At 39.9% G+C, this 19,119-nt stretch overlaps 1 protein-coding gene across 5 annotated transcripts in view; it reads right to left on the reverse strand.

Moving 5' to 3' along the window:
* MLLT3 (MLLT3 super elongation complex subunit) overlaps nt 1-19,119 on the reverse strand; it is a 270,826-nt gene that overhangs the window by 73,955 nt on the left and 177,752 nt on the right. For all 5 annotated transcript variants that reach the window (XM_075825946.1, XM_075825963.1, XM_075825938.1 and 2 more), the window contains 2 exons: nt 12,915-13,034; nt 6,900-7,499 (listed from right to left, as the gene is read on the reverse strand). In XM_075825946.1, coding sequence (XP_075682061.1) covers nt 6,900-7,499; nt 12,915-13,034 — 720 coding nt within the window. The remainder of the gene's footprint in view (nt 1-6,899; nt 7,500-12,914; nt 13,035-19,119) is intronic.

Here is a 19,119-nt window from a genome sequence, read left to right on the forward strand (position 1 = left end):
TGCAGCAATTCCGTTAAGTGTGGACAAGCCCTACGGGTGTCCTGTGTTTTCTGACACCAAGACGTTAGCAGCAGGTCCTTTAAAAGGAATGTGTCGCTAGAAATGTTTTTATTTTTTTTTTTTTTTTAGTTAAACAGTTAGTATATAAATGATTACACATTGTTCTCATTTTTTACATTTTTTCACAAGTCAGGAAATATTATAAATTAGATTCTAATTTATAACATTTCCATCTGCTGGTCACTAGAGGGAGAAATTCCCCCTCCTTTATCCTGGCTAGTGCCAGGAGAAAGGAGGGGGTTGAATGTTCAAACCTCCTACACTGTGTGCCGCCATTTTTTGAGCGAATGCACAGTGTAGGAGGATTAGATACAGTGGTAATCACACAGTATAACATGAACATACACACACATCACATACACAATCATAACTTACCTGCTCCTGCCGCCGCCGCTGTCTCTGCCTCCGCTCCCTGTCCTTGCTTCTGAACATACGGACGGAAGCCGCGACCGGAAGTAGTAATCTTACTGTCCTGCCACGGCTTCCGGTCCACATGAAAACGGCGCCGGATGTCGCTCTGCCGAAGACCTTCCTTTTGGACTGTGTGGGAGTGGCGCATGCGCCGTTCCCACACAGACGGCATACACTATAGTGAATGGAACGGCTCCCGTTCGCATTCTCTATGGGGATGTATGTGCCGTATTCCATCTCTGTATGTGTCGTTAATCGACACATACAGAGATGAAAAGAAAATGGCAGCCCCCATAGAGAAGTAAAAGAAAGAAAAAAGAAAAACGTATAACACAAAAACACAAATAAATAAAATTTATTTTAATAACATACTAAAAGCAATAACATATAAAAAAAAAAAATTTTCGTGACACCTTCCCTTTAAGTCTGGTAAGTTCACAGGTGGGGCCTCCATGAATCAAGACTTATTTGACTAGCACCACATTAGAGGGTCACCCATATGTGGAGAAAATCGCATTTGGCTGCAGACTTCCTCCATTACAAATTTATGCTCAAAACATACAACTCTGCCCTTCACCGTGCCAAACAAAATCGATTTCACCTCTCTCATCTCCACACTATCTAATAATCCAAAACGCCTCTTTGATACTTTTCACTCCCTCCTTAGTCCTAAAGTGCAGACGCCAATCACAGATCTCAGTGCTGAAGACCTGGCCACTTATTTTAAAGTTAAAATTGACAAGATCCGGCATGATATTATCTCCCAGTCCCCTAGTGACATCGATCGCCTTCCCTCCCGCACTCCCTCTTCTTCACTTTCAGCATTTGACCCAATAACTGAAGAAGAAGTCTCCAGGCTCCTCTCTTCTTCTCGTCCTACTACCTGCCCTAGTGATCCTATCCCCTCACACCTCCTCCAGTCCCTCTCCCCAGCTGTCACTGGTCACCTGACTAAAATATTTAACCTCTCTCTTTCCTCTGGTATCTTTCCCTCCTCTTTTAAACATGCCATTATAAACCCATTACTGAAAAAACCAACTCTTGACCCATCCAGCGCTGCTAACATCATGTCCTCTCTCCATCTGAAACTGAATCTTTCTAAAACTGAGCTCCTTGTGTTCCCACCATCTATTAACCTACCTAAACCAGATGTCTCCATCTCAGTGTGTGGCACTATCATAACTCCTAAGCAGCACGCCCGCTGTCTCTGGGTTATTTTTGACTCCGATCTTAGCTTTACTCCTCACATTCAATCACTTTCACGCTCCTGTCATTTTCACCTCAAAAACATCTCCAGAATCCGCCCTTTTCTTACTGAGGATACGGCCAAAACTCTCATTGTTGCTCTGATTCACTCTCGTCTTGACTACTGTAACTCATTATTAGTCGGTCTTCCCCTTACTAAGCTCTCCCCTCTCCAATCTATCCTTAATGCAGCAACCAGGCTCATCTTTCTGAACAACCACTACACCAACGCCTCTACCCTCTGCCAGTCACTGCACTAGTTGCCCATACCGTTCAGAATTAAATTCAAACTTAATACTCTCACCCACAAAGCTCTCCACAGTGCTGCACCTCCTTACATCTCCTCCCTCATCTCTATCCACCACCCTACTCGGACTCTACGTCCTGCCAACGACCTTAGATTAAAATCCTCCATAATCCGAACCTCCCACTCCCGTCTTCAAGATTTTTCTCGTGCTGCACCAGTTCTTTGGAATGTGCTACCCAAGACAATCAGATTAATTCCCAATACCCGCAGTTTTAAACGTGCCCTAAAAACACATCTTTTTAGACAGGCCTAGAACATTCCCTAATCCGACTCATTTCCTTGGTCCCATTAGTCATCAGAATAAGATTCCCTCACACTCCTTGCACCCAAAAACCTGCATTCAATCAGCTATTTAACAGTAATAAAGCATTTTACTATATTATTGGTCTTAAAAATTTACATTTACCGTTTTCGTCGTTGGTCATGTGATTCCAAAAATCTTGAAGGGATTATAACTTTATTAACATCTCACTTAGCGCGCGGTATAGTTCTTGGTACAGCACACACTGTAGAAATACAGTAGCAGGTTGGATAGATCGTGAATGGTACTCCCTGTGTGGAACAGGATTAAGATTTCAAAGATGGCGCACGGGGGTGAGTAGACTGTGGGAGGTGATAATTGCTATAACGTGTGGTTGTTGTAGGCGGGCGGAGGGAGGTGGAGAAAAAGGGCACAGGGAGGATCAGTAGGCAGGCAGAAGAGGCAGAGTAGGCATGAAAAGATGTATCAAAGAGTGGGTGCTGGAATTAGACTACACATAGCTTTGGCAGGATATTATGCTGGAAGAAACGTCAGAGCTATTACATGAACCGAAATTGCCACTGACCAGAAATGCCCAACATAAACAAACAGAACCTTTGGATGGAATCATGTACAGTGTCAGTAAAAAGGTTCACAAGAGATAAAGTGTAATACCTAGTTCTGCTTACTGCTGAGATTCAGAAACAATTATTACCAGTCTAGGCAATCTTCTGCTACATTTTATATTCACTGATAAATTCTAGTCGACTACGGTATACATCCCGTCAAAACGACAGAACACTTGCACAACGGAGACAAACAAACCACTGGCACCGGATCCGTCACCATTGAAATCAATAGACGGAGCCCTGACGCAGATGTGAACGAAGCCTAAATTATGTATTTACCTCACAGAGCATTGCCTAGACTGGATACAATTGTATCCACTTCTCAGCTAAAAGCAGGCCTAGAGTTGTAGGGGTATGTTCATTCCTTCAGGAATTTTGGGTCAGATTTTTCCCTGCCTGTACTTTCTTTGCCACATTTTTTGGTCACGCCCAATGCGCGCCGCAGGCAAAGAACGCTGCGAAATACGCTTTCTCTGCCTCTCATTGATCTCAACGGGAGATCAGAGACAGAACCGCGGGAAGAAAGATGTCACTTTTTTTCCCACAAGCATTTTTTTTCCGCTCTCAGGCAAAAAATGCCTCCGCCTCCCATTGAAATGTGTGTGTGTGTGTGTGTGTGTGTGTGTGTGTGTGTGTGTGTGTGTGTGTGTGTGTGTGTGTGTGTGTGTAAAGGAAATTAGACTAGGGACAGGGACTAACTTGAATGGCTGTAATCTCTGTACATCGCTGTGGAATATGTTGGCGCTATATACGAAACAGAAATAAACCAAAACAGAAAAGAGACTATTTAACATATTACAAATAAAGTTCTCAAAACGTAAAAAAAATAAATTTTTTAGTATAAATTCTACTTTTTCCAAAGGCTGTGCAGACCCAAGACAAAACACGCCATGAGGAGTTTTCTTCTACACAACAAACCACAAAAAGATATCCAGCAGCGCTCAGACAACGGCTAGCATGCAGCCCTTAGAAGACAAAAACCTCAAATAATAAAGCCTATAATACCAATTATTCATCTTCAAATTTGTTAGGATATTAGAGGTCATGCCCCAGTGATTGAATCCATCAATCAGTATACAATTTTGCTTGCATTAGTAGCATGATAAAGATACCCGCTGTCAGCAAATGGGTGAAATATATAGCATGCAAAGTATATGACTTGTACATGACCTACTGCTAACTTTACTAAATACCCTGATGCATCTTATAGCCTGGTGCATGAAAATATAAAGTGCACAGAAAGATGTTTATGCTCTTTATTGTTAAAGATTACATAGAATAGAGCAGCTCTGGGTCATTCATAGATGTGAGAAGCTGGTTAACGCCTAAGACTTTGCAATTTTTCGCATAAGAATAGCAAAGGAATAATAATAAAAATGGCAAAAAGCCAAAATGCATGCATTTACACACACAGATGACATGCAAAAAAACTCTGTGCACCTCGTATGGTGTTCTGCGTAGTACGAGCCACACTACCTCCTCTCTTTCCACGGCCCTTAGAGTTTTGTTTTGGAAGTAATTAATATCCAAGGGGTCTAGACTGCAAACTACACAATAGAGTTTCGACATTCCTGATTGGAGACCCACTGTTCCAAAGATAATTAAATTGACTTCATTGTTGGGGTGGCCATTGATAGGAGCCCTGTCACTCAAAACATGAACAGGAACAACCGTGTTCTCCACTGATGTCTCCAACAGTAGCTAGTGCATTAAATGTAATTAATTGAAATTAATTTAATGAATTAAAAATAAACCAATAGATCTACTCATCTGCTCATGTTTACTGCAAAGGAAGGATTCAATAAAAAAAGAATTAAAAAAAACCCAAAAAAACAAAAAGGAAACAAACAATTGAGGACTGAAAAAAAGAGAAAAGAAATAAATCATAATACTACCATACCAAGTTCTGTAGATTATTCTTTCACATTTCTACCAGAACTACGGTGTTGTTGTTTTTTTATTCATTGAATGTAAAAAAAGTAAAAGAAAAATAAATAAATCTATTTTTAGGAAAAATGATAGACTTTTAGGAAGAGACATACAATTATTTACTACCACTAAAGCTCACAAGTTGTAATATTGGATCTCAGAGCCTAATCCCGGACAGGAGCTGACGTTTTAATTCATAAAGCGCAGAAATGTTTATAGGCTCAGTTCTTACTATTCTAACTAGCCTTACTAGGAAGAAAAAGTCGGCATTGCAAGCAGCGTCAAGCTCTGTTTTACAACCCAAGAGAGCAACTAAAGAAGATAAGGTGGTTAAATGAAATGCAAAGGCTGCTGAAACAGCCAGCATAATTGTGCCTCCCCGGGGCATATTTTGTTCTTAGCTGATCTCCACAAAAGAAGCAATGTCAGGAAATTGCAGGCATTAGGTGACTGTCATGATATTAAGAGAAAGTCATGAATCAGCTGCCTCCACAATGGTGTTACATTGTGAATGTTACTCAGATGAGGGCTGCAGAACGTCAGTCAAGTGATGAACTTTCGGTGGCAAAGCCTAAAGAGCACCACTGGGACATTTCAAGCCAAAATCTTAATATAAAATGATACATGCTACTCCATGGGGGGCCTAGAAGCAGAAAATAATACAATGGTTGGAAGAAATAACACAAAATTCCTTTGCTAAAGGGTGCAGAGAAAGGCTGGTTATATGAAGGCTAAAACAAATTCAGTAGCTTCAACTGCAACTACAAAGATAATAGCGAAATTACACTCAGAGTGTACAGAATAAAACCATTATACACAAAGAAGGTGAAAGCTAAATATTCAAAAAATTTCAAGCAAAGCTGCGTTGCGTGGAATACATTCCGTAAAACCTGGGTGCAACAAATTGGACTGTATTCACACCATATATGGGGCATACAGTTTTACAGAGCTATACACTTTTTCCTAAAAAATGTAGGCTCAACTAGAAGGAAAAAAAACATATGCAACTGTATGCCACCTCATTTTCATACATCTGTCATTGACTTGGCATTGTAAGAAAACATGTGGTTTTTTTTTGCAGTATTAGAGTGACAGACTCCACTTTTCAACACTGTCAAATGTTATCCTGTGAAAACGACACTCTTCTGGCACTCTTTTGCCTACAGAAACCGGAATCGGTACAAGACAGCATACTTTTTGTTGTCATAAACAAATCCTTCAGACGTAGCTTATAAACATGGTGTGAATAGAGCCATAAGTCCCTTTTACTCTCATTTGTCAGCTGATCACATTTTTTATGCGGGCTTAAAAATCATCGGTTGTCGGCAGCAAATGTCCCCATGTAAACAGTGTAGACCTTCACAGCAATTAAACCGCTCTCCTTGAAGTTCTTGATGATCCGATAGATGGTTTATTTAAGGGCAATCTTACAAGTTGCAAAGTCCTTGCCTGTAAAGCCATTTTGATGAAAAGCATTGATGACTGCACGTGTTTCTTTGGCGGTACCCATGGTTAACAGAAGAAGACAATGGTTTCAAGCACCATACTCGTTTTCAAAGCAACCAGTCTGCTCTTATAATTCAATAGGCATAACAGAGTAATATCAGCTGCCTTGTCCTCATTAACACTTTCTCCTGAGCTAACGAGAAAATCACTGAAATGATGTTAGCATATCATTTTGTGGCAGGGCTAAAATGCAGTGGAAATGTTTTTTTTGTGCTTAAGTTAATTTTCATGGCAAGAAATGACTTTGCAATTAATTGCAATTCATCTGATCACTCTTCTTGATCTAAAGTTAATGCAAATTGCCACTATAAAATCTAAGCAGCAAACTTTGTGAAAACCAAAATTTGTGTCAGGACTGTATATTTTTACTTTTAAGCAGATTTATGGCTAATAAATACAGCTACAACCAATTATAGTGTAACCACCAATGGTCCAAAGCAATAATGACATATCTGAACACTTGCAAAAATTTTAAAAAAAAATTAGTAATGTCATCATTGTTATTTTTTCATTATGCTAGCAAAAAAAAATATACAATACAATAAAATGAAGTAGATACTGTATACAATACCTCTGATTTAGATGACATATTATCCTCCATATCAGTATCATTTGGATCTACAATGTCTTCAAAAGGGGGCAGCGACACCTTCTTCTTCTCCATGACTTCACTATCAACTTTTAATTTCCCAGTTTTAGGCTGAGATTTGTCTTTTAACGATTTTTTGTCTGACGACAATATGAGTAACGAAGAATTAGAAAAACTTTTAAGAGAAGATTCAGAGTTGCTTTTCCTTCGTTTCCTGGTCAATGGGTCCTCTGAGTCCATATGAGGAGGCCTCTTACTGGAGACCTTTTTTTCCTGTTGATGCCCACTAGACACTGTAAGAATATTATTGTTCTCACACCTGGGCTCTTTTGACATGGGTTTGGGTTCCTTAAAGGCCATTTTAGGGACAATCTTTTCATCCTTCAGTGGTTTGTTTTCTTTGGGTTTTTTGGACGATTCTTTGGAAGATTTAGTATGTTCCCTGGATGGTTCTTTGAAGGCACTTCGATGTTCTTTTGAATCTTTTGAGGATTTCTCCTTGTGCTCCTTTGAAGATTTGTGTGGTTTAGGTAAGCTAATTGGGTTGTTGTTACTGTTTACACTAACTGGTTTATTTGGGTCCTGAAAGAAACATAACCAAGTTTAATTTCAAACAATACAAACTATGTATTTTTGCTCGCATGAGTCAAGTGTGCATGTGTATGGAGAGGTTGAAAAGGATAGCTGTTGGCACTGAGGTGTATGGCCACTTCTAGATTAAAGCATGAACAATTCTATATTACGGAATAAAACTGGGATAACATTTAAAGAGGTTGTCCAACTTCTGGCAACTGATGACCCATCCACCGGATAGGTCATCAGTATGTCAGTCATCGGCACGGGTCCGACACCCGGACCGTGCACCGATAAGCCGCTCTAGTGGCCTGCGGGCACCGGATGTTGTGGCGCACAATGCTATGGACGGAGAACGAAAGCAATTAGCTCCGTACATAGCATTCCGTGGCCGGAGCGAACTGCTTCCTGCTTGCACGTCGGCAGCTGATCTGTGCGGGGACCGGATGTCGGACCCACGCATATCATGTACTGATGACCTATCCGGTGGTCATCCGTTGTCAGAAGTCGGAAAACCCCTTTAAGTTTTTTTTAAATTAAACTATAAAAATGGATTGGAAAACTGGTGAATGGTAACAGACTAAGAAATGGCTTACAAAGCTGATGTAGACATGTCATTTGGCTCAATAGTTGTTCAATCCATTACCCAATGATCTTAATGTTCAGAAACATTTTTATAGGACTGAAAGATGCAGTATGTCGTTATTTTTTGTGTGTGTGTTAATGAGCTTGTCTGTTAGAAGTGGTCATTATTTTTCCCAGACACATCACAATTTTCAGCAACAGTCTAGTCTGTGTATTACCCAAAAAAGAATATACACATGATGAAAACACCATGTCATACTAATAAAGGTCCTGAGCCTTGATGCTAAATCTGTAACAAACTACCAAGCGCTATGTATAATTTTAGAGTCCTCTTATGCGACAGAGAGGCTGCTGAATCCCAAATGGCACCAGAGCCCAGTTGGGCCTGTAACCTCTGCACCCTCTATAATTATGCCTTTGTTTATCGTTTTACATTTGTACCAATTTATGCCAAGACGTAAAGTACACTTAAATACTCCCAACCTGATAAACACATGTCTACCCATTATAGTAGTTATGTAAAATAATTAATGTATAGTCTGGAAAAAATAAAAAACATGACAAGGCAGGGTATTATTAGTTAGCCTGGTCAGCCCCTTGTTGCTAGAACAAAGAAACGATAGCACTTAAACGACATGACTATGCACAGTCTTTACGTAACATACATCAGTCGTATAATACCTCCTTGCTTAGGAAAATCATTCATACAGAGAAGTGAACTGCTTGTGGAGTGCTTTTGCAGAAAATGTTTTATTATACAATGAAATAGAGTTCATCCCTCTTCTCCAAACTGTCAATTTGTGGAGAAGCAAGGTTAATTTATACAATTTAATGTGGAGTCTATAAATTCTTTAGAAAATGCTAGTAAGACGTTAAGTTTTCATGTGGGCTTTTGCACTGTAAGGCCTCATTTACACAAGCGTAATATACGCGCGTGCGACGCGCGTGCTTTTCACGCGTGTCGTACTCACCTATATTACTCTATGGGGCAGTTTAGACGATGCGTGAATTTTGCGCAGCGTGAGTGCGTTGCGTAAAACTCACGACATGTTCTATAATCGTGCGTTTTTCACGCATCACGCACCCATTGAAGTCAATGGGTGCGTGAAAACCACGCATGCCGCACGGAAGCACTTCCGTGCGAACTGCGTGATTCGCGCAAGAGCTGTCAAAAGGATGAATGTAAACAGAAAAGCACCACGTGCTTTTCTGTTTACAAACATCCAAACGGAGTGTCAAATTAGAGATGAGCGCACCGAACTTCACCGGGTTCGGCCGAACTCGTTTTGACCGAACCCGGCAAAAAATGTTCGAGTACGCGACGGCAGGAGACAGTCACTGTCCACGGTGCTGAAAGAGTTAAACTGGTTCAGCACCATGGACAGTGACTTCCGATCACAATATACATGAACGTGTAAAAAAAAAAAAGAAGTTCTGACTTACCGAGAACTCCCGGCTTCTTCCTCCAGTCTGACCTCCCGGGATGACAATTCTGTCCAAGTGACAGCTGCAGCCAATCACAGGCCAAGCACAGCCTGCAGCCAATCACAGGCTGCAGCGGTCTCATGGACTGCCGCGTCATCCTGGGAGGTGGGGCCGGATGACGAGAGGGACGCGTCACCAAGGCAACGGCCGGGAGACCGGACTGGAGGAAGCAGGAAGTTCATGGTAAGTATGAACGTCTTTTTTTGATTCACAGGTTGGTGTATATTGTGATCGGAACTCACTGTCGCGGGTGCTGAAAGAGTTACTGCCGATCAGTTAGCTCTTTCAGCACCTTGGACAGTGACGGGCGTCGACTAGCCTCATCTCTATGATGGCGGCTGCGCGAAAATCACGCAGCCGCGCATCATACACGGATGACACACGGAGCTGTCAAATGGCTTTTGCGCGCGCAAAACACAGCGTTTTTTGCGCGCGCAAAACGCACACGCTCGTGTAAATCAGGCCTAATTGTGTTTTTCTATATGAGGATTGTCATTGCCAACTAGTGCGGTTGGTCAGTATGTTATGTATGTTTTTGTGCGCAATTTTGCGCTTTTGTACATTTGTATTTTGAGAAAAAGTTAATAAAGAAAACCTTTTAAAAAAAAAAAGAAAATGCTATAAACAGATACTATAATATTTCTGCATATTAAAAAAAGTTGTGGTAAATGCTGAAACACCACGGATTCTTGTACTGCTGCTATTTTTCTCTTTACATACAGACTGTTGGAATTATGTAATCTGTATTGTGTTCATTTTCCTAGGTCCAGGATTTATTAGACATAGCTCTGTTCAAGACACTTGCAAAATTTGATAAGCACCATATAAACAGGACTTAAGTGGCCTTCAGACTTGTTCTCATAATCACAAGCATATTAGACCTACAAAGTTTCTAATAGTAAATGATCCGTGCATTGTAAAATGAAACATACAAAATCCACACATACCAGTGTAGCCAGTTACACCAAGCCAGGAGACAGTTTAAATTTGTTAGTAGCCAGTCAATAAGAACTCTATCGACATCAATAGAAAAGAACCCAAAAACATAGGCGCCAACAAATTTCTAGGTGCACTGGCTTCCTGGCTCCTGGGGTTTGTCCAGCCTTGAATAAGGACATTTCTTGGAGAGTCTCAAAATAAGACTTACATATAACACTTACATATGTTTGCACTGGAGTGCAGAAATAAAAGGTTTTATCTTGCAGGATAGCATTAAATCAATAGGATTAAAGGGCCTTTTACACCAGCCCACAATCGACCGATACAGCGAACACCGATCAACGAGACATCGTTGATCGGCGCTCGTTTGCTCCTGTCAAGGGGAGCTAAGGATGGGGACGAGTGGTTGCTACTCCGATCGCTCGTCCCCATACATTATCATCATGTCGGCAGCGCGTCAGGGAGATGTGCTGCAGACAACGATATTGTTTAACTTTTTTAAAACGATACGACCAGCGTTTGCTTGTTCATCTGCTGATCGCTGCCCTTTGGCTCTAAAGAGGTTCTGTCACCACATTATAAGTGCCCTATCTTCTACATAATGTGATCGGCGCTGTAATGTAGATAACAGCAGTGTTTTTTATTTAGAATAACGATAAATTTTGACCAAGATATGACCTTTTTTAGATTTATACCAAGGACTTTCTTAATACCCAACTGGGCGTTTTTTAGCTTTTGACCAAGTGGGCGTTGTAAAGAGAAGTGAATGAGGCTGACCAATCAGCGTCATACACTTCTCTCCATTTATGTACTCAGCACATAGTGATCTTGCGAGATCACTATGTGTAGTCACTTACTCACATTAACTTTACTGAAGTGTCTTGACAGTGAATAGACATCACCTCCAGCCAGGACGCGATATCTATTCACAATTCCGACACTTCGGTAACGTTTGTGTGTCACTTACTCACACAGCACATCGAGATCACGCTGTGCTGTCATTTATAGCGTGATCTCGCGAGATCACACTTGCGGTCATTAAGTCCCACACAAACGTTACCGAAGTGTCGGGATTGTGAATAGACATCGTGTCCTGGCTGGAGGTGATGTCTAGCCACTCTCACTCAGACATTAACTTTACTAAAGTGTCTTAAGTGACAGCACATCGTGATCTCGTAAGATCACGATGTCTGAGTACATGAATGGAGAGAAGTGTATGACGCTGATAGGTCAACGCCCACTTGGTCAAAAGCAAAAAAAACACCCAGTTTGGCATTAAGAAAGTCGTTAGCATAAATCTAAAATTGCTCATAACTTGGTCAAAATTGATTGTTTTTCTAAATAAAAACCACTGCTGTTATCTACATTACAGCGCCGATCACAGTATGTAGGAGATAGGGCACCTTTAATGTGGTGACAGAGCCTCTTTAAGCATAAAAGGTTGGATGTAAAAGAAGGGAGAGACATATTTCAGCACTAATCATGTATTTTTCTTTTTCCAATCACTACATTTAATAGAAATATGGCTTGTGACAATTGGTAATCATTTTGCTCCAATTAAGTGTTCTTGTATACAGAAAAATGTCATTGTGGTTAGTTCTAAATCCTGTACAAAAGGCAGACAGAAGTGGCTCTTATTACCTATCTGGACCTCAGCCATAACCATAGAATGCTAAATCTACTTTCTATGAAAAGCATATAAAATAAAGCTGCTCAATGACTCAACCTACTGTTCCTTTACGTTACACATCTTCTAGAGATGAACTGTGCAAACAATGAAAAAAACATCATGCTTGTGACCTACGGACAGAGCATCGTCATTTCAAACTCACATACAGTATTTTTTTTGTCTTTCCCCCCGACTGTCAGGGATTAAATGTAACATGTGAGGGAATTAGAATTTCAACATCCATGTGCATCTCTGTAACATTTTAGAAGACAGGTTTTGTGCACAGAGACATATGAGACGACCGTTTATAGGGGCCTGAGTGCTGAGACCACTACCGATTGCAAGAAACTTTAAAGGGCTGCGCCTCTCAGTAGTCTCTGTGCTATTACCTGTTCTGGCAAACAGTCAGATCTCAGTACGCGGACTCCCACCCATACAATTACACTTTTGCATGTAATATTATACATTGTTTTTTTGTTTGTTTTTTTAAGTGCATGACAGTCATCTGTTGGTGAAACTGCCCTAAACATTATAGGTTCATCGATTTCAGGGTCAATTAGACAATTTTATGTTCTTACATAGGGCCATAGAGTAAGCTTTTTCTTAAGATGTAAATGATAATACATTCTGAAAAATATAAGCAGGGTCATTAACAATTAATTGTATCAATATCAATGTGAATTGTAGCTTATTTATGATAAGAGGAAATTTTCATGAAAAACACAGATCTGGTAGAAATTACTCACCTTGGATGCATGAGATGATTTGCTCTTCTTTACATCGAAGGATAAGGAATTACTAGGGAGACTGGGGAGATGAAGACTGGTGCCCGAAGAAAAGGATGAACCCTCGGACATAACCATGATCTAATGTTGGAATTAAAAATGACACAGACGTGTTATTTACCATTTACAACAATGCAGGGGGTATAAAATTTTGCACAAATTAAGTTCATTTTCAAGAAGTTTCTTTTAGGATTATAGATGATATGATTACGAAGTCACAATTTTTACTGTCTGTATCTGATGAAGTTCAATTAAATTTTTTATTTCTTTGACGATTTAAAAAAAAGTCACAGTATGGCCTATTTCATGAATAAATTAAGTTCCCTAATAATACTGTTTCTCAGCTTTTAACCCCTTCCCGCTTTGGCCACTTTTGACCTTCCTGACAGAGCCTCATTTTTCAAACCGGACAGGTTTCACTTTATGTGGTAATAACTTCGAATTGCTTCTACCTTTCCAAACGATTCGGAGATTGTTTTCTCGTGACACATTGGACTTTATGTTACTGGCAAAATTTGGTCGAGACATTCAGTATTTAATTGTGAAAAACACAAATTTTCTACATTTAAAATGTATCTGCTTGTAAGACAGGCAGTTAAACCACACAAAATTGTTGCTAATTAACATCCTCCATATGTCTACTTTAGATTGGCATCGCTTTTTGAACATCCCTTTATTTTTCTAGGATGTTACAAGGCTAAGAACTTTAGCAGCAATTTCTCACATTTTCAAGAAAATTTCAAAAGGCTATTTTTACGGGGGCCAGTTGAGTTGCGTAGTGGATTTTAGGGCCTTATATACCCTCCCAATAAGTCACCCCATTTAAAAAACTGCACCCCTCAAAAAATTCAAAACATCATTTATAAAGTTTCTTAACCCTTTAGGCCCCAAGAATTAAAGCAAATAAGAGGTGAAATGTACACATTTTTTCATAAATTAATTTTTAATCCATGTTTTTTTTGTAACACAGAAAGTTTTGCCAGGGAAACACAACTCAATATTTATTTCCCAGATTCGGCAATTTATATAAGTATCCCACATGTGGTCCTAGTGAACTTATGGACTGAAGCACAGGCCTCAGAAGCAAAGGAGCACCTAGAGAATTTTGGGGCCTCCTTTTTATTAGAAAATATTTTAGGAACCATGTCAGGTTTGAAGGGCTCTTGCGGTGCCAAAACAGTGGATATCCCCCAAAAGTGACCCCATCTGAGAAACTGGACCCCTCAAGGATATTATCCAGGGTTATAGGGAGAATTTTGACCCCACAGATTTTTTGCGAAAATTATTGGAAGCAGGCGTGAAGATTAAAATCTATATTCTTTCAAAGAAAATGTGGGTTTAGCTAATTTTTTCTCATTTCTACAAGGACTAAAAGAGAAAAAGCACCACAACATTTGTAAAGCAATTTCTCCCGAGGAAAACAATGCCCCACATGGTCATAAACGGCTGTTTAGACACACGGCAGGGCTTCAAAGGGAAAGAGCGCCATTTCGCTTTTGGAGCTCAAATTTAGCAGGAATGGTTTGCGGAGGCCATGTCGCATTTGAAAAAGCCCCCGAAGGGACAAAACAGTGGAAACCCCCCACACGTGACCCCATTTTGGAAACGACACCCATTGAGGAATTCATATACGGGTATAGTGAGCATTTTGACCCCACAGGGGTTTCATAGATTTTATTAGAACTGGGCAGTGAAAATAATAATCCTTTTTCTTCAATAAGTAGATTTAGCTCAACATTTTTCATTTTCTCAACAAATAAAGGAAAAAAAGAACACCAACATTTGTAAAGCAACTTCTCTGGAGTACGGAAATACCCCATTTGTGGTCAAACTACTGTTTGGGCACACAGCAAGGATAAGAAGAGAAGGAGCGCAATTTCGCTTTTGGAGTACAGATTTTGCTGGATTGATTTCTTGGTACCAGGTCGCTTTTGCAAAGCCCCTAAGGTACCAGTACAGTGAAAACTCCCCAAAAGGGACTCCATTCACGAAACTACACCCCTTGAAGAACTCATCTAGGGGTGTAGTGAGCATTTTGACCCCACAAGTGTTTCATAGATTTTATTAGAATTGGGCAGTGAAAATTAAAAAAAAAATCCTTTTTCTTCAATAAGACCTAGCTTTAGCTAAACAAAAATTAATTTTCTCAAAAAATAAAGGAAAAAAAGTACCAACATTTGTAAAGCAATTTCTCCTGAATACGGCAATACCCCATAGGTGGTGATAAACTGCTCTTTGGGCATATAGTAGGGCTCAGAAGCGAAGGAGCGCCATTTGGCTTTTGGAGTACAGATTTTGCTGGATTGGGTTCTGGTCGCTATGTCGCCTTTGCAAAGCCCCTGTTAGACCAAAACAGTAGACACCCCCCAGAAGTGACCCCAGTTTGGAAGCTACATCCCTTTAAGGTATTCACCATGTTAACCACGCAGGTGTTTTGCAGAAATTAGTGTGCACTCGATGTTGCAGAGTGAAAATGGGATTTTTTTCCATAGATAGGCCAATATGTGGTGCACAGCTTGTGCCACCATAACAAGATAGCTCTCTAATTATTATGCTGTATTTCCCAGTTTTAGAAACACCCTACATGTGGCCCTAATCTTTTACCTGGACATTTGACCAGGCTCAGGAGTGAAAGAGTACCATGTAAATTGAGGCCTAATTTGGCAACTTTATTGGTTCACAATTGCAGAGGCTCTGATGTGAAATAATAAAAGAAACCCCTGACAAGTGACCCCATTTTGGAAACTGCACCCATCAAGGCATTTATTAAGGGGTGTAGTGAGCATTTTCACCTCACCGGTCTTTTCCATAAATGATTGCGCTGCAGATGGTGCAAAGTAAAAATTAAATTTTTTACCTAGATATGCCATTTCAGTGGCAAATATGTCGTGTCCAGCTTGTGCCACTGGAGACACCCCCCAAAAATTGTTAAAAGGGTTCTCCCGGGTATGGCAATGCCATATTAGGGTTCAGAAGGGAGGAAGGGCCATTTGGCTTTTGGAGCGTGGATTTGCTTGGTAGTAGTTTTGTTTATTACTGGTATTTCAGTTTATAATGTGGGGGTACATGTAAGCTGGGCAGAGTACATCAGAGGCATAGTCAGGTGGTATAATAATGGGATAAAACAAAGAATAAAATAATACATAGATGTGTATTACGCTGTGAAGCAATCCTTTCTGTCCTTTCTTATCCCCTTTCGGTCCACGCTCCGCACCTTTGCAGTTTGGGGAATTTTACTGGGAAAGTGTTGTCCTGGTAGAATACGGGGTACCCTTGCTTCCAGCAAATATGTTTGGGCCCTCCCCTTCCTGGTTCCCTAATTTTAGGGCCTTGATAAATCGCTTCTTGAAACAGAAGAAATGTTCCGCTCGGACCTTCACAACTGCATACTTTTTATTTCCTGACTTATCTGAGCCTTAACTAATTTTATTTTTTCATAGACGTAGTGGTATAAGGGCTGTTTCTTTGCGGGACGAGCTGTAGTTATTATTGGTACCATTTTGGGGTACATGTGACTTTTTGATCACTTTTTATTCTTTTTTTTGGGAGACAAGGTGACCAAAACACAGCAATTCGGTCAGGTTTTTTTAACCCCTTCAGGACAAAGCCGATTTTTCAAATCTGACATGTGTCACTTTATGTGGTAATAACTCTGGAATGCTTTTACCTATCCAAGTGATTCTGAGAATGTTTTCTCTTTTCTCGTGACATATTGTACTTTATGTTAGTGAAAAAATTTGGTCGATAAATTCAATATTTATTTGGAAAAAAACACCAAGATTTAGAGAAAATTAGCAAAAATGTGCATTTTTCTAAATTTAAATGTATCTACTTGTAAAACAGATAGTAATACCACACAAACTACTTACCGTACTAGTTTATATTTACCATATGTCTACTTTATGCTTGTACCGGTTTTTGAATATTCTTTTATTTTTCTAGGACGTTACAAGGCTTAGAACTTTAGCAGCAAATTCTCATATTTTAAAGAAAATTTCAAAAGCCTATTTTTCCAGGGACCAGTTCAGTTCTGAAGTGGCTTTGAGGGCCCTATATATTAGAAAGTCCCCATAAATCACCCCATTTTGAAAACGGCACCCCTCAGATTTTTCAAAACAGCATTCAGAAAGTGTTTTAACCCTTTAGGCGTTTCACAGGAATTAAAGCAAAGTAGAAGTGAAATTTACAAATTTCATTTTTTTGCCAAAATTCATTTGTAATACATTTTTTTCTGTACCACAGAAGGTTTTACCAGAGAAATGCAACTCAATATTTATTGGCCAGATTCTGTAGTTTTTAGAAATATGCCACATGTGGCTCTAGTGTGCTAATGGACTAAAACACCGGCCTCAGAAGCAAAGGAGCACCTAGTGGATTTTGGGGCCTCCTTTTTTTAGAATATACAGGGTGGGCCATTTATATGGATACACCTAAATAAAATGGGAATGGTTGGTGATATTAACTTCCTGTTTGTGGCACATTAGTATATGGGAGGGGGGAAACTTTTCAAGCTGGGTGTTGACCATTGCGGCCATTTTGAAGTTGGCCATTTTGTATCCAACTTTAGTTTTTTCAATGGAAAGAGGTTCATGTGACACATCAAACTTATCGAGAATTTCACAAGAAAAACAATGGTGTGCTTGGTTTTAACGTTACTTTATTCTTTCATGAGTTATTTACAAGTTTCTGACCAGTTATAAAATGTGTTCAAAGTGCTGCCCATTGTGTTGGATTGTCAATGCAACCCTCTTCTCCCACTCTCCACACACGGATAGCAACACCGCAGAAGAAATGCTAGCACAGGCTTCCAGTATCCGTAGTTTCAGTTGCTGCACATCTCGTATCTCCACAGCATAGACAATTGCCTTCAGATGACCCCAAAGATAAAAGTCTAAGGGGGTCAGATCGGGAGGCATTTCTTCTGCGGTGTTGCTATCAGTGTGTGAAGAGTGGGAGAAGAGGGTTGCATTGACAATCCAACACAATGGGCAGCACTTTGAACACATTTTATAAGTGGTCAGAAACTTGTAAATAACTCATGAAAGAATAAAGTAACGTTAAAACCAAGCACACCATTGTTTTCTTGTGAAATTCTCGATGAGTTTGATGTGTCACATGACCCTCTTCCCATTGAAAAAACTAAAGTTGGATACAAAATGGCCGCCATGGTCAACACCCAGCTTGAAAAGTTTCCCCCCTCCCATATACTAATGTGCCACAAACAGGAAGTTAATATCACCAACCATTCCCATTTTATTTACGTGTATCCATATAAATGGCCCACCCTGTATTTTAGGCACCATGTCATGTTTGAATAGGTCTTGTGGTACCAAAACAGTAAAGACGCCCCACAAGTGACCACATTTTGGAAACTACACCCCTCAAGGAAATTATCTAGGGGTATAGTTAGCAATTTGAACCCACAGTTTTTTTGCTAAATTTATTTGAATTAGTATGTGAAGATGAAAATATACTTTTGTGAAAAAAACAGACATTTTTAATTTTTACAAGGAATAAAGGAGAAAAAGCACCCCAACATATGTAAAGCAATTTCTTCCAATTATAGCAATACCCAATATGTGGTAATAAACTGCTGTTTGGACCCACAGCAGGGCTCAGAAGAGAAGGAGCACCATTTGGATTTTGGATTTCTGATTTTCCTGGAATAGTTTTCAGTGCCGTGTCGTGCTTGCAATGCACTGGCGGGATGAAAACTATGGAAACCCACCAAACGTGACCCCATTTTGGAAACTACACCCCTGAAGGAATATTTCTAGTGGTAAAGTTAGCATTTTGACCCCACAGTTGTTTTGCTGAATTCATTGGAATTAGTCTGTAAAGGTAAAAATCAACTTTTTTTCTGTAAAAAAAAGTAGATATTTTAAATTTTTACAAGGAATAAAGGAGAAAAAAACACCCCAACATTCGTCAAACAATTTCTCCCGATTATGTAAATATGCCATATGTGGTAATAAAGTGCTGTTTGGACCCACACCGGGGCTTAGAAGGGAAGGAGCGCTATTTGGCTTTTGGAGCTGAAATTTAACTGGAATCGTTTTTGGGTGTCATGTCGAATTTGCAAAGCCACTGAGAGACCGAAACAGTGGAAGCCCCCCAAAAGTAACCCCATTTGGGAAACTACACCACTTAAGGAATCTATCTAGGG

This window comes from Rhinoderma darwinii, chromosome 1 (assembly GCF_050947455.1).
Source record: "Rhinoderma darwinii isolate aRhiDar2 chromosome 1, aRhiDar2.hap1, whole genome shotgun sequence".
Classification (NCBI taxonomy): domain Eukaryota; kingdom Metazoa; phylum Chordata; class Amphibia; order Anura; family Rhinodermatidae; genus Rhinoderma; species Rhinoderma darwinii.